This window comes from Megalops cyprinoides, chromosome 21, assembly GCF_013368585.1.
Source record: "Megalops cyprinoides isolate fMegCyp1 chromosome 21, fMegCyp1.pri, whole genome shotgun sequence".
NCBI classification, from domain to species: Eukaryota; Metazoa; Chordata; class Actinopteri; order Elopiformes; family Megalopidae; genus Megalops; species Megalops cyprinoides.
The window spans coordinates 14378258-14392778 of NC_050603.1; the positions used below are offsets into that span (position 1 = coordinate 14378258).

The 14521-nt window shown below is 41.2% G+C and overlaps 1 protein-coding gene across 1 annotated transcript; it reads right to left on the reverse strand.

Annotated features, from left to right (window-relative positions):
* Nucleotides 1–3131: 3131 nt before the first annotated feature.
* On the reverse strand, nucleotides 3132–13850 carry LOC118768867 (E3 ubiquitin-protein ligase RNF144B-like). The gene is made up of 8 exons (XM_036515828.1): nucleotides 13755–13850; nucleotides 10747–10938; nucleotides 9373–9477; nucleotides 8288–8348; nucleotides 4927–5134; nucleotides 4461–4605; nucleotides 4012–4101; nucleotides 3132–3605 (listed from the first exon to the last, which is right to left on the reverse strand). The coding sequence occupies exons 2-8, from the start codon at nucleotides 10879–10881 to the stop codon at nucleotides 3447–3449; spliced, it is 903 nt and encodes a 300-aa protein (XP_036371721.1). The 5' UTR covers nucleotides 10882–10938; nucleotides 13755–13850; the 3' UTR covers nucleotides 3132–3446.
* Between the last annotated feature and the right edge of the window lie 671 nt (nucleotides 13851–14521).

The following is a 14521-nucleotide window of genomic DNA, read 5'->3' on the forward strand; positions in this document are numbered from 1 at the left end:
GTGTGTGTGTGAGAGAGAGAGAGAGAGAGAGAGAGAGAGAGAGAGAGAGAGAGAGAGAGAGAGAGAGAGAGAGAGAGAGAGAGAGAGAGAGAGAGAGAGAGATTGATTTTCTCATCGTCATTAACTAACCTACCAACAGCAGATCTCAGTTCCACTAAGTTGATTTCAAACTGGATGATTCTTAGTGTCTGAGAGTATGAGGAACGTGAACGCGTAGGAGAGGAAGTCAAACTCTGACCAACAAATGAAATCAATTAACCAATGTAATTGGCAGTGCTTAAAATACAGGTGTGTGGTAGTTACCTTTTTTGGTTGTTTTTTTGAGCGAGTGGGAGTGGGCTTTTTTGGCTTTGTTTTGTTGAAGCTTTTTTTCTGCTTTTTATACGGAAGTTCATATCTACTGAAACACAATTAATAACTATCTTACCTTCATCATGCAGAGAAACATTTTCTCATAGGCTAGTTTCTTTCTTCTTGGAAATTTGTCTGTAACTCAGGTAGGGGAGCGCTGCCTGTAAAAGAATTCCTCAGAAAAGAAAAAAACTGGAATTTCAATTGTATATGGATCTGATTCCTGGATGGTTTGCTCAAAATGAGCAGTACTAGTGATTTGTTAACAACACATGCATGTGTTGGATGAATCATCAAATATGATTCTTTGTTCTTCCACGAGGTGGCGACATTGGACAAAAGTGGAATCAGCTTGATCTATTTGTTGCACTAAGTAGATGTGATATGGAGCAGCTTACACTGTATATCTCCTTTAAATTGTACACTCCAATTGTACTTGTCCTATGTGCTGGTCCCCTTGCACGGGCCAAGTCACCAGTGCTTGTATTTCATATCTCATGTTACAGTGTCATGTTGTATTGCATCATTTTTGCATGCTAAAGGGCCTTTCATTCAGTGTGTACACAATGAAGGAAGTGAGTCCTGTGAAAGAGCAGTCAGCAAACATCAGATCCTGACTTTATTATCGCCTTAGTACACTCAGCTGAAGAGGGCATTAGGGAACAAAACTGTTTTGAAATAGTTGCAGGATGAATACAGAGCTCCAGTGAACAATGATTCATGGTATTGATGGAAGGTAAATTCCAGAAATATGAAATCCATTCAAAGGTTTGCATTCAAATAATGAAATGGATTCAAGTAATGAAACTCATAACATATAAATGACAATATAATGTGAGTAGAGGCTGCAATGAAACATTTTTTTTTACCTCAAGCATCCAATAAGAACAGCCACCGTACACATTTTCACATCTGTGAGAGCATTAACTTGTTCATCACAATCTCATGAGGCCTATACGTGTTTACTGATAATGGATCAACTCGCTGGACATCCCCAGCCATATGTGATGCTGTCTTGTAGACCTACAGAACATTCTTTTCCTAACAGATTATGGGGTTCCTTTTTGCAGCATTCATTAATTCAAATAATATTTGAAAAACAGAGTAATGCTCATAACAGTGTAATGTTCAAAACAGTGTAATGATATAGCTTTGTGGCTTTCCTAAACAAAAACTTACTCTAAATTGGGACTAAGAATAATTTTCCTTAAAAATATATGATTGGATTCTGTGATTTTTATATGTCCCCCATTAAATATGAAATCAACTGATTCTGTGCAAGTGATTCAGTTACAGGCGGCCAATTGCACTTTTTCTGGACCTGGAAGGGCGCATAAGTGATCTCATCCAGCTGGTAGACACTTCGAGGATTGGTGCCCTCTGATGGCCACAGTACAGCACTGCATGCTTGGGGTGTAGTTTAAGGGTAAAAGCAGCTGTTCTGTCTGCGCTTTAGACAGTTCCTCTCCCAGCCAGAGAGACTTGTCTTTTGCTGAAACTTAACTTCAAACAAGTAATTATCTGAACATAGTCATTTGTGTGAACTTGAGAGTGCAATGTTTTTTTCTGCAGGACACAGGTCTGCCACAGGTTGTCATTTTATGCCTCTTAATTAAATGAAGCATTTTTGTGAGTAATTTCTCAGGAATCTCTGCCAAGGATATTTGACAAAATTACAACTAATGGGTTGCTGCAGATAATATGTTTGTTGTTGTCAACCATGGGAAATTAATATAGGCCGTGTCAGTGTGGGGCATCACAATCAATCTTCATAATGTTCTTTCACAGTTTCCTTCTTCCAAATTTCACTGCCTTCATAACTTTATATTTACATTTATTGTAATTCATGCTGATCCATAAGTGACATTGCAGGTAAAATATGACAAATAAATAATTCAAATTTTGATGTAAAATGAGCAAATGAATGTGGTCAGAGGGCCACTGCCATTCTGTGTGATACCCATGTTGAAAAAATTGTGTTTGTACAAGTGTGAGTGAACCCACCAGCTTTACTTCTATACATGTCTTTGTAAAAATGGGCAGCAGTATAGAATAGTGGTAAGGAGCACAGCTTTTAACCGACGGTTGCTGGTTTGATTCTCTAATGGAGCAGTGCTGCTGTACCCTTAGGCAAGGTACGTAACCCAGAATTGTCTCAGTAAATATCCAGCTGCGTAAATTGATAACATGTAAGAATTGTAACCTATTTAAGTTGCTCTGGATAAGAGCATCTGCTAAATGCTAATAATGCAATGTAATGTAAATGTGAAGATGCATTAATTAAAATACTGCTGGGCAGACAGAGATCCTCCTCTTTGAATGCACATTAGTGAGTAAAAACTCCTTTCACTGTGACATGAGACCAGATTCGTATTGTGTGAATAATAAGGTATATAAACACACAAGATAAATACACATTAGCTTGGGTCATCTTTGAAATTTCAGATGAAAGATCAAGGACAAAACATTGGAGTGTCAATATTTATAGAAAAACACGTACCATGCTTCTAACTGAATAAATCAAAACTCTGAATCAATTTAAGGAAACTGAACTCATTAACAATTTAAACACAAAGAGGTCACAAGACAGGTTCTACATCTGGCATTTATTTCAGACATAATTTACATTTAAAAAATATCTGATGCAACAGAAAAGTATAAACAGCATAAGATAGCATACACATTCATAAATTCATATGTACATGTTACAGCCCTCATAATCCATCATGTCCTTTGGTCTACACAGATAACACAAAGGAGAACAATGAGTCAAGGCAGGAATGATTTTTGTTTTTTACACACAATGGTTAAAGCCCTTGAATCTTGGTCACTGCCTGTTACAGTACTCAAATTTTCTTCTAAACAATCATCTCATGTGAAATCACATATGTTGCATTTATTGGGAACATAGTTAATGTTCAAAGGCTGGCATCATTTTTGCATATTAAAATGGAAGGCAAAACAATTCCTGACCATAAAACACCAGACACCGTTGGAGGAGGCATGTGTGCACCTAAAAAGACCGGCTCGGTTCTGATCAATGAGAGTTGGCACAGACAGTGGAGAGCGGTGGCTGATGGGACACGAACACCCAGCTACACTGTGGAATCCGGTTGGCTGATTTCTCTTTTCTTCGTCTTCTTCTTGCCTTTGCAGGGCTTACAGACAATGCACAAGATGCAGGGCGAGGCCAGCAGCAGCAGGGGGGAGGTGACCAGCACAATGACACTCACGCCAACCAGGATGCCCACCACCTGGCAGGAATGAGGACACATCATACTTTCACACATCCATTGCAGAACGATTTATGTTCAGCTGTTCCAGAATGTTACCCTTTGCATATTTATACGTTTGCAGAGACAGTTTATTTCAGGGGTGCCTAGTGGAGGGGTGGCTGCTCTGCTCATATAGGCAGTCCTGTCAAAGAAGAGACCATTCTATTTTGGGATAATTATTTAGGTTACCCTCGTTACCCTGTATATAGTAATTGCCCGATTTAAGAGGGGGTTACATGTCTCCGAGAAAGCAAACCTGGTGCAGGAGGTCATCCTATTCTAAACCCTACTGAGTAGGTTTGTGTAAATCAGGGGTCCTCAAGGGACAGAGCAATGTAAGTACAGTTTTGTGTCTGAGAGACTGGTGTTGAGCTCCTGCCATCACCTGTGTCCGGTTCCACATGACAGAAGCACGGGAGTGGCCCAGTTTGTTCCTGCAAGGCCCTCTGTCATAGTGTCTCAGGAATATATCCCCCTGCAAAACACAGATTATGACATTAGCATTCAGAATCACAATGGCAATACGCTTGATGCAACATGTTAAATCTGATGACACCTTATCAATGGCCTGTTTGTGCGCTCAGTTTTGGGAAAAATGTCAAATCAAATTAAGTAAAGAGAACTTAAAATGTGTGGGCGTGAACGATTCAGCTTCTTTCTTTCCGGATTTCTTTTGTCCTCCCCTTGTTAAACAACCAGACAATGGAAAAAGAATAATCAGGGATTATGAGGCTTCATCAAAACAATAAACACTGATTAATCCATCTAACTGGACTGTGAACATGAACACAGCATTGAATAGAAGCACGATGCAGAGAAAACCTCCCGTCTTACATCCAGGTTCTGGAGGCAGTACCAGCAGAAGGTGTGCTTGCAGCTCTTGCACAGCATCTGGGCGCAGCCCTGGTCCCGCTCGATGTAGACGGCGCACATCGGGCACTGCTTTATGGGCGCGTCTGTCTCCCAGCTGACCCTCACACTGCAGAGATAGATCGTAGCATTCCTCCACGTAAACTCACAATTGCCAAAGGTCCACTTACAAAAATGAAATGTTTCACCTGATTAGGTTAACTCTTCTCTTAGTTGGATTAAAATATAGAGACCTATCTAATTGGCAGGCCTGGGCCATGGGGGCAAGCATTGCGCAGCCCTGATTAACACAGACAAAAGACTCCTTTCGGGCATATTATTTTCAGACAAAGTGACGTCACTGGCTCAGATACCGGGTGGAAGACCCACAGAGCAAGGGCAATAGGAGAATAGGCTGAGAGCGCATCACGGCCTCCCCTCCCTCACTGACCTGTCCCGTAAGGATGCCACCGTCAGAGGCTGGCGCTCCGAGCAGGAGTGCCCTTCCCCCCAGTCCGCCCGGCACAGCGAGCAGAAGACGGTGCGGCAGCTGGGGCACGCCACGGAGACCGGCTGGCCCTCGGCGCTGGGGGTCACGCTGCACGCTGCCTGGCACTGCACCACCGGGCACCAGGTCTTGCTGGGATCCAGCTGCACCCCTGGCAGACGAAAAAAAAACAAGCAGCAGTGTCTGTTAGGCTGTGTATGAGTGCATTTCCGAAGGACTGTGCTTAGCATTGCTGGTCTAGATCCTGCTGGTCCTTGCAGATCTCTTTAGTGGCATCAACAGCTGCTCTCTGGAGACCTCACAACTAGTTTCCCTTAAAGAAACTATTTAATATGTATTTCATCCAGCTGAAGCATGACATTAATTGAAAGTGTTTTGGTTTAAGTTGCTAAGTATTTGAAAATGATTTTGGCTTTGACATATAAATGCTTGCACCTTCTGCTGTGCAGTTGTGTTTCCTGGGATGAATTCTGACCTGAGGCACAGCTGGAGGGCAGGAGGATTTCAACTGGTTGGCTGATTGCCGACAGATATCAAGCCTTGGCGCGGCAAACAGGGTAATGAACCACCTATGTGCCCAAGGAGCGGGCGAGAACAGCGAGACGGATAGACAAGGCCCCTGCTTTCCCCTACCATTTAAATCACTAGTGCTGCGAGAACTGGGGAAGCAAATAAAATCAAATCCCTTCCACACAGAGGCCTTTCAGATGGAGTCAAAATGGTGATAAATTGAACTGCGATAAAGTGAGTTCATGTAGAATAAAATCTCTGCACAGCATGGGACTCCAGGACCAGGAGAGCTTAGGAGAGATGTCTATTACAATGTGTCCATGACTCCACCATGGCAGTATGATCTATATATTTCACCATAATGGCTCCAATTTTTAGTGCTCCATTGCTGCCGGGTGAGACATCAGGGCTTATATGGCCTGAATATTTCACAACTGATATTCAGTATAGACATATAAAACCCCTACAAAGAGTTTATGTTATTTGGTGCAATTCTGTTCTGATATGTGCTGCTCAATGTTTGTCTTTTCAAGTCAAGTCAGATACTCAGACAGTAAATACCAAGGTACAAACTATGCAGCATTGACCATTTTGATTCTTAGTGTTGCAAATATGTATATGTTTCATCTGTTCAATTGAAAACTTTACTGGGGGCAAAAAATGAAGTTCAAAAATACATTACATTACATGTGTGCACCCTAGGCCTAGAGGTATTTTCCCGCTTGCATAAACTAACTACTTACAGGCCCAATGAAATGGAAAAGGCATGTAACACTGCACTATGTTGCAACATTATCAGTTTTTAAGGAGAAAGTGTACAGACGTCAGAACAGTACAATATTATTAACTAGTGCAATTGGAAGAAAATGAAATACACTGGAAGCTTGAATGAACATAGACAAATTAGCTACAGCACCCAGAATGATAGATAACCTTTTTGAGAACATGGGAGCCCTGAGCAAGCGAGCATGACAAAGACAATGTCAAAACTACTAGAGGCCACTTTTTTATGGCTCACATTAAAATCAACAAACTAAAAAAAGGTTTCTGTTTACAATATGATTTGGGAAACCGGGGAGGGGAAAACCAGCTGTTCATTCCCCACATACTGACATAAACTAGCAAATCACCACAGCTAGTAATCATGATCACACATGTGTCTCATCAGTTTTACAGGTTGGTTTAATAATTAGCGTTGTGTATTATTTGACTAAGTAATATCATACGTGCTTAAATAATGTGTGTTTCATAATTTTGTAGGATAAAATGTTACCTGCAGCAACCATATGCCTAAAGGTGTTGTTATGTTAGCAGGTTTAAATACAACACTTATAGATTCATTCAGTTTGGCAATCAAAGGTATTTTTAGAAAGATGAGGCTAGAAGATATGAGCATTTTGGCATACTGCATTCATCAGCAGAATGGTGCCATTTTGCTGGCAGCCTTTATACACTGAACTCGAATGCATCCCCACAGCTGCACAAGGTAATTAGAGGAAAATTCCCAATCAGTGCCTCTATTTTCAGGAAGGTTTTTAATCAAGTTTTAACTCACGGCAAACTCAAAAAGAACTACAGCTTTTTAATAGTGGTGGATTATTCATTTTTTCATCTTGCATAAAACTGAGGTGAAAAGATTCAAACCATTAACCCTTTTAGCCTTAGTTTGCTTTAAAAAAAGAGCACAATATCCCTGTACTGGAAATTCTGGCTTTGGTACCAGACACAGAGAACCGAGAACAGAGAATGTGGGGGAGGAATGGGGGTGCGCATTCCTGTGGAACATGTTCTTTTAAATTAGTGCAACAATGTTTAGGGAAAGGGTGTGATGAACCTGCGAAATGGCTTGGCAATCCAGTGAGCAAGCTGTCCAGAACATTCAGACCACTGATAAGGAAGGCTGCCTATGGGTGAATACAGGAGGGGTGCAGCAGGTGTAAAACTGAGCAGAATTGTGAAATTGTTCTACTGTCCACAAATATTCACTCTAACATCAGCAAACCGTGCTTGCCATGTATGCTGTCAACTGTCTTTCTCCAAAGTGCTAACAAACCAGTTAGAACTTGGTGTCTGATTTCACCATGACAAAAAAACTGCTCTTGGGATTGTCCCCTATGCTGGGATGTGAGAAAGTGCTTCAGGCAGATTCATCAGGACATATGAATGAAAAACTGTAGGCTGTCAGTTTAGTGTGCAGGAGTCAGAGGCCATTTCAGAAATGAAGACTAATATTTATGTTTAAGCTATGGCTATTGTGTCCAGCGTATCAAAATGCTGTACGCTAACATAAACACAGTGTACAATGTACTTCAGTAACCCCTGTATATATCCAGATTTGCACACAAGAAAATCCTCCATGACACCTGCAAAATGAGAGTGCTTTTAAATTTGAACACAAAAGGAACTGCCATTTTAAATTTGAACACAAAAGGAACTGCCATTTTAAATTTGAACACAAAAGGAACTGCCATTTCCCTGTATATCCCCTCTCCTTATGCCACCAGTCTCCCACCAACTTCACGTAATCTGTTAAATGCATGAACCAGCTTGCAGTTATGTTTACAATGCTGTCTTGGGGAAAAGCTGACTTCAGCCCATTCGCAGAAAAAAATGTAGGTCTGCAGGTTTGAGACCCCCTGGGCAGGAGTCAGAGTAACAACAACCACACAATATGTCAGGCATGCAAGCTTGCTCCTCTCTAGCACTTCCTGATGTAAAGGGGCCAGATGGCCAGGGACCAGACAGAGGCCGCTGCCACCAATGCGGCCATTACCAGCATGTTAACAAACCATACCTCTTTCAAATTTCAGCCGCTGGTAGAGCTGAACCAGATCTGCTGGGGCAAAACTGGCAATCTACAACAAAGGAGAGAACAAAAAGGACTGTGAAAATTGATACATTTTATGATTCTCTTTGCATGACAGTCTGTGGTGATTTTTTTCATTTGCCTTTTTAGTAGTACCCAGCGTGTGCACCCAGTTGACCTCCTTTTCCAATAGCATGCCGCTTTCACTGTACAACAACTGAACTGTCTCAATGAACCTTTCAGAAGATGTGTATATTTAATAAATCTTTATTAAGAATGAGGATAAGTGCATGAAATCTGAATGCTGGCCATAGAGCTGCCTAGAAGGGACACTACAGCATCAGTAGGATTGAATTATAGGCCAATTGAAATTTTATAAATATGTTTATAAAATGAACATGAAAAGTTAACTGGATTTACTGGTGCGGAACAGTCGCCAAAATATGTTTCGAGGGCTCATAATGACATCATGAGAAAATACTGACCTCCTACAATCTGACAAGACACAAAACTCAAATATACTCACATTTCACTTCCTTAAACTGAGAAATGAAGTATGTTGACACTTTGTGGTCAGAAATTGAACAAGCAATGGGACAGTCCTCTGCTTGTGAGATAATTTACCTGACCTCACTTGCATGCCAAATCAAGTGTAAGGCAAGGAACAACATGAAAATTTAAATTCTGAGCTTTAGTGTCCTTTCAAGGTTTAAGAGCAACTAGGGCTGTCCTCTGAAAAAACTATCAGCATTTTACCTCTCAATTACCATTTAACATGTGTATAAAATAGGAACTTGAAATGGAATCAAGCAGTATTCAAATAATATGACCTATGAGCTCTGGAAATAAAACACAGTTCCCACCCAAACCACCTCATCTCAGTCTTCCAAAGATGTGCATGCTGTTTTCACACAACCCCAAATTACTGAACTAGGTGATCTGACAGACAAATAGCTACAATGACACAGCATGGCTGTCTCCTCTAATCAGGAAAATGGAGGAAAGCACATAATTATAAACTGCTTCACAGCGAGTCGGCAGGCTGTTCTGCCTGGCGTCGCAGGGCCCGGTACCTCAGAGTCCAGCAGAGTCCCCGTCCTCAGACACGTCATGTCGGGACAGGTGACTGGGGCGCCTCCGCCCTCCCGAACCGCCAGCTGCACATACTGCTGCAGACACTGGAGGGGGAAGAAAATGGAACCGCCTTTACCCAGCCCTACGGTGCCCAGACACTGTGCTCAACACATCCCATACACAGCCCAGGAGGCACATTAAGGACACCCGCAATGACAATACAGTGCCACACCCTGCAGCAACAGAATCCACCAGAGGGATCAAGAAACAAAGACAGAACAGTGCTGCAGTTAGATTCATTTCAGTCAACACAGAGTAACCCATCAAATGATTCGAACTATGCAGCAATTGAACTGTACAATTATTACACACACGAGTTATGTAATAATCACAGCTCTGGCCCTGCATCTTGTATTTCACAGTGCCCTCTGAGCTCTAAGTAAACATTAGCCAGGCAATAAAAACATTGCTGGTTCTTCCTGTTCTAAAGCATGTAAAACAAGGAGTCTATTATTTGGAAGAGGGAGATGCCAATTGCCTCCCCTAGCCACCGCAGTATATAGGGGCCAAGCAAATTTCTTTCCTCAGAGATTTTTTTTTTATTACATCTCATTGCTTTTATTCATATTCTCCATACTAAGGCAGTGCTTTGCTATCACATGCAGTTAGAGCTGAAACCCATCTTGCATTAACAGAACACCACTGGAATTACTGTAGTTTTTCTTGACATACAGAAGCAACAAAAGACTATGACAGAGGCTGAAAATTAATCCATAAAGTTCTAAAGGTCTGCATACATCACAGGAGGGTAGTGCTGACTCTTGTCAGTTGCCATCTTGGTTGTTGCTTGTTATCTCTTTTACTCACAATTAATTAACCAAACTTTGGACTTTGGAATAATTACCCCAAGCCATGCAATCAATTAAGGGTAAACAGACACCTGTGGAGTCTCTTTAATGTTCCTCATCTATAAGGTGCACCTCACGCTGGGATAATCTGAAAACACAGAAACTGGAACACTAGCACTAAAACAGGAGGCAATTTGCCATCCAGGCAGCTAATATTCATGAACGCTCTGATATTTTGCTTGGTGAAATCTCGTTTACTGCCACCTCAGCATGTTATTCTTGATATAAGAAGCACCAAAACATTAAACATCTTTGTAGCATTTTCAAACAAAGATGTTTTCCACAATTCTTCACATAAGGCACATGTCATGAAATGAGAATCCATAGGGAATCCCACAATGCAACTTTCTCCCGAGCCAGGCCTGCATACCCTTAGAATATGCTCCAACTACAAAAAAATGCAACAGCAAAGCCATTCCACAGTGAGTACGGGGCTCAGAGGGAGTCTGGGTACCCTTTGCCTACCGAAGTGCAGAAGACGCAGTTGCAGGTGAGCAGTCTGCTCGTTGCTGCTGGAGGACACTCGCTGAGGCACAGCTTGCAGAAAACCAGAGGCTGTGGATCCTTGTCCTCTACCCAGATTGGGCTGGTGCTCGGCATGCTGGTAATTTCTTCTCTCTGTCTCTCAATCCAATGTGATGCTATCCTCCATCTTTCCTGCAGGATGGGAGTTACGATCATACAAGCACTCAGTGGACAGCCTGATCCCAGATAAGTATCAGAACATTTCCTTCTAACGCCTTCTAATGGGGCAGCAGTGTAGCATAGTGGTAAGTAGTACAATGGTAAAGAGCAGGGCTTGTATCCGAAAGGCTGCTGGTTCGATTCCCTACTGGGGCACTGCTACTGTACCCTTGTAGGTACTTAACCCAGAATTGCCTCAATAAGTATCCAGCTGTATAAATGGGTAGCATGTACAAATTGTAACTTATGTAAGTTGCTCTGGATAAGACTGTCTGCTAAATAGCAATAATGTGATGTAACACATGGCCATGCTTAAAACAGGACCATCACCGGGAGTTTAAAACTACTGAAAAAAATACTGAGGATTTTGATATTACTGTCTTAATGAAGGAGGGCATTACCACAAAAGTGGTGACAGAGCAATTTTTCAATTCCTCTGCCTAGTTGCTTCAGTGCCATTAGTCTCTTGAATTGTTTCAGCTTCATACCAAATACTTGTGCTTATTTTGGCCAGTATATACTGCATTCAAACTTTTTAATGTGAAACAAAACTCCAAGGTGAGGTGAAGAAACCATCAAACACAATCAGACACATTGAAAGACATTATATTTGATGTCTAGCCTTTAGTCTACTGTATTACTGCAAGATCGAATAATACATTTGAACTCTGTTAATCTCAACTAACCCTCAGATATTCCTGTTCAAAATGAATGGATGCCAATGCAAGGTGTGGCAGCACAAGAGACTTTCATGCTTCTCAGCCTCAACTCTTAGGGAGAAGATTTGCATTCCTTCATTTCCAAGGACTGGATGTTTCACTCTTTTTTCAGAAACTTAGGGATGCAGGGTCTAGGGGGCCAAGAGCTTTGAAGTTTCCACTCTGAATTGCTCAGCTGCATCAATAGTTCATTTGATCATGTAAATCTACTTTTTTGCTCCTTGAAGCATTACATTATATTATTACATTACATTCATTTAGCAGACACTCCTACCCAGGGAGACTTCAAACACAATAGAACATAAGCAACAGGATTAGCAACAGTGTCAGACCAGGCTAACAACACTCCCAGACCAGTGAATGCGAGCATAACACTATTCAAGCTCTACCACAAGTTAAGCAGTGCAACCTAAGTGGACAAGGGAAGCCAAGTATACTACCACGCATCAGTCACTAGATCACGGTATCCAAAAGCATTACAATAGTACACATAAAATAAACAGCAAGTACTACAAGGAGCGGGTGTTAGGGGGGACAGATTGAGGTGGAACCAAGATGCAGTCTGAAGAAGTGAGTCTTCAGTCTGCATTGGAAGAAGCATGTAAGTAGTACTATAAAAACTGATGATTTCTTATGACCTTGAAGAGAAAGGTTTATGACCCTGTATTCAGAGGATGAGGTTACACTGATACAGTTATGTTGTAGTAAAGCAGTCATTCAGAAACTCATAATGTATAAAATGGTTGTCTGTTTATAGTACAAAACAGCAACATGTATATGTTTACCAGGTTGGAAAATGGCTAATATGACTTTTTTATTGCACTCTCAGAGGAACCACTGAACACATACCTGCATTGCAAGGGAAACTGGGCACAGCAATCTATGTGCATCTCATTTACTCTATGATCGAAAAGCCTGTTTTGTGGTAGTACCCTTCCCCCCTTTCTAATCAGATTAAATCCATGGGAAAATTCTGTCCTGATCCTGACATACTTACACATGTTTCATAATTTAGAATAATAATGACAAAAACTAATGCCTTGTGAACTGATACACAATGTAGTCAGTGATGAGACCTATTTTTACCAGAGACATCTACTAATTGAGAGCTGAAGAGAAGAAAGCCTATGTCTAACCTCTTTCACACCCCAATCTGTGTTGACAAAGAAGAGGGGACAAGGTTGAATTTAATCAATACTAAACCTATTGTAAAGTAGAACTGAGTTGGAGAGTCATGTTTTCAGAGTGTCCCTTTTTCTAAGGCCACTAATTATGGCAGTTTTCATTCTTTGTGATTAGGGCGTGAGTAAGAATGGTCATTTCCTGCTACACCAGGCTGGAACTGGAAACCTAATTCTCTTCACAAACAAAAGAGAAAATCATACAAGCCTTGTGACAAATTGCCAGCTGTGAATATGGTGCAAGTAGACTATATTTCTCTCTGCTGGACCATATACATTCTCTTAGCTAAAATAAGCATGATAACAGGATTCAAGAAGCAGAGCAGGCCATTTCAACAAAAGCTTTTATGTAAATCACTGATTTAAGTACAATTAACTTTCAGTTTACTGCATACAATACTGTGACATGGCAAACTGGTCAGACCACAAGAATATAGATGCTTCCTTGACAGTTTCTTTTCGCTGGTTGATACTCAGTTACCTGTATTTTATCTTAGAAAAATACAGGTTTTGCACAGAAAATTTGGAGAGGCATTCCTGACATGTACGCCAAAGACAGTATCCAGTTTGATAATAGATGATAGCTATTTCGTTAGCCCAAAGGTATCTTTGTCCCGCAGCGTTCCATTACAAAAAGCTTATAATATTAAGCATAAATAAAGCATCGCATACATTTATTTTTAGAAATATTGGTAGTGGGCGTATATATAAAATCGTAATATTTCTTTAAAATGGTTTAGTGTTATACAGTTGCGTCGGAGAAAAAACCTTCATAGACGATTTCAAGGTTGCGCGAACCGCATAAGTGATTTACCTTTTGGATTACAGCCACACATTTTTTTAATGACACAAACAGCCGCAATAACATCAAAGTGTTCGTACGCCTTACCTTCACCGGTCGATCACTGCGAACTACTGTAACTGCTCCGTGGACGTCCCGCAGCCGCAGTGCTCCCTCACTGACACTCACACACACGAGGCAGTCTCTGTCGGCACACGCACACACACCTACAAAACACACCTCCAGTCACCTCCGTTCGCAGGCACCGCCCATTTTGCCACGGAGCAATACGAACAATCCCTTCCTTGTATGAAATGAATGGTATCGAGCGTCCTCGCTGCTTTCAAAGCAGTACTGCGTCCCAAATCAGTACCTACACCCTTCCTGTAGCCACTACCCCTCGGTTTTACGTACGCAGTGATGAATCCGCCATATTTGAGGGTGTACCAAAGTTTGGGAAGTGACTGTCAGCAAGGGTTTAGGGTTAAGGCCCTCGAATATCCACGCCTGTAAAGCCGAAACTTAACTGACTGCAAAAGGAGGGTATCTTTCATTGTTCTGCCCTGTAGATGATCTCATTATGCAGTAGAGTTTCCCGACAAAACCATCTTCACAAGGGTGTACTTCACAATAAAAAAAAACTCGAAAGAGTTTTGTTTTCACACTTACAAAACTTGCTAAAGTATGAGCAACAAAGTCAAAATTATTTATTGAGGTTTCTCAATTGATGTCATTTATTTGTACATACCAGTGCTTGGAGGCCAGCAACAACACTGTACTCATTACCATTAGCTGGAAGAATAACATTGATTTCTTCTCCAAATAAAATGATAAATATTTAATACATAATTTGGGTATTAACATTATCAAACAAT

Bases quoted from the DNA above. Each gene is read 5' to 3' on its own strand.
- LOC118768867 (XM_036515828.1), bottom strand. From the start codon at position 10,881: ATGCCGAGCACCAGCCCAATCTGGGTAGAGGACAAGGATCCACAGCCT. The intron at 5,135-8,287 runs GTATGGTTTGTT...TTCGTCTGCCAG, and splicing joins GCGGCTGAAATTTGAAAGAG to GGGTGCAGCTGGATCCCAGC. The intron at 3,606-4,011 runs GTGATGGCAGGA...CATTCCTGCCAG, and splicing joins TCATGTGGAACCGGACACAG to GTGGTGGGCATCCTGGTTGG.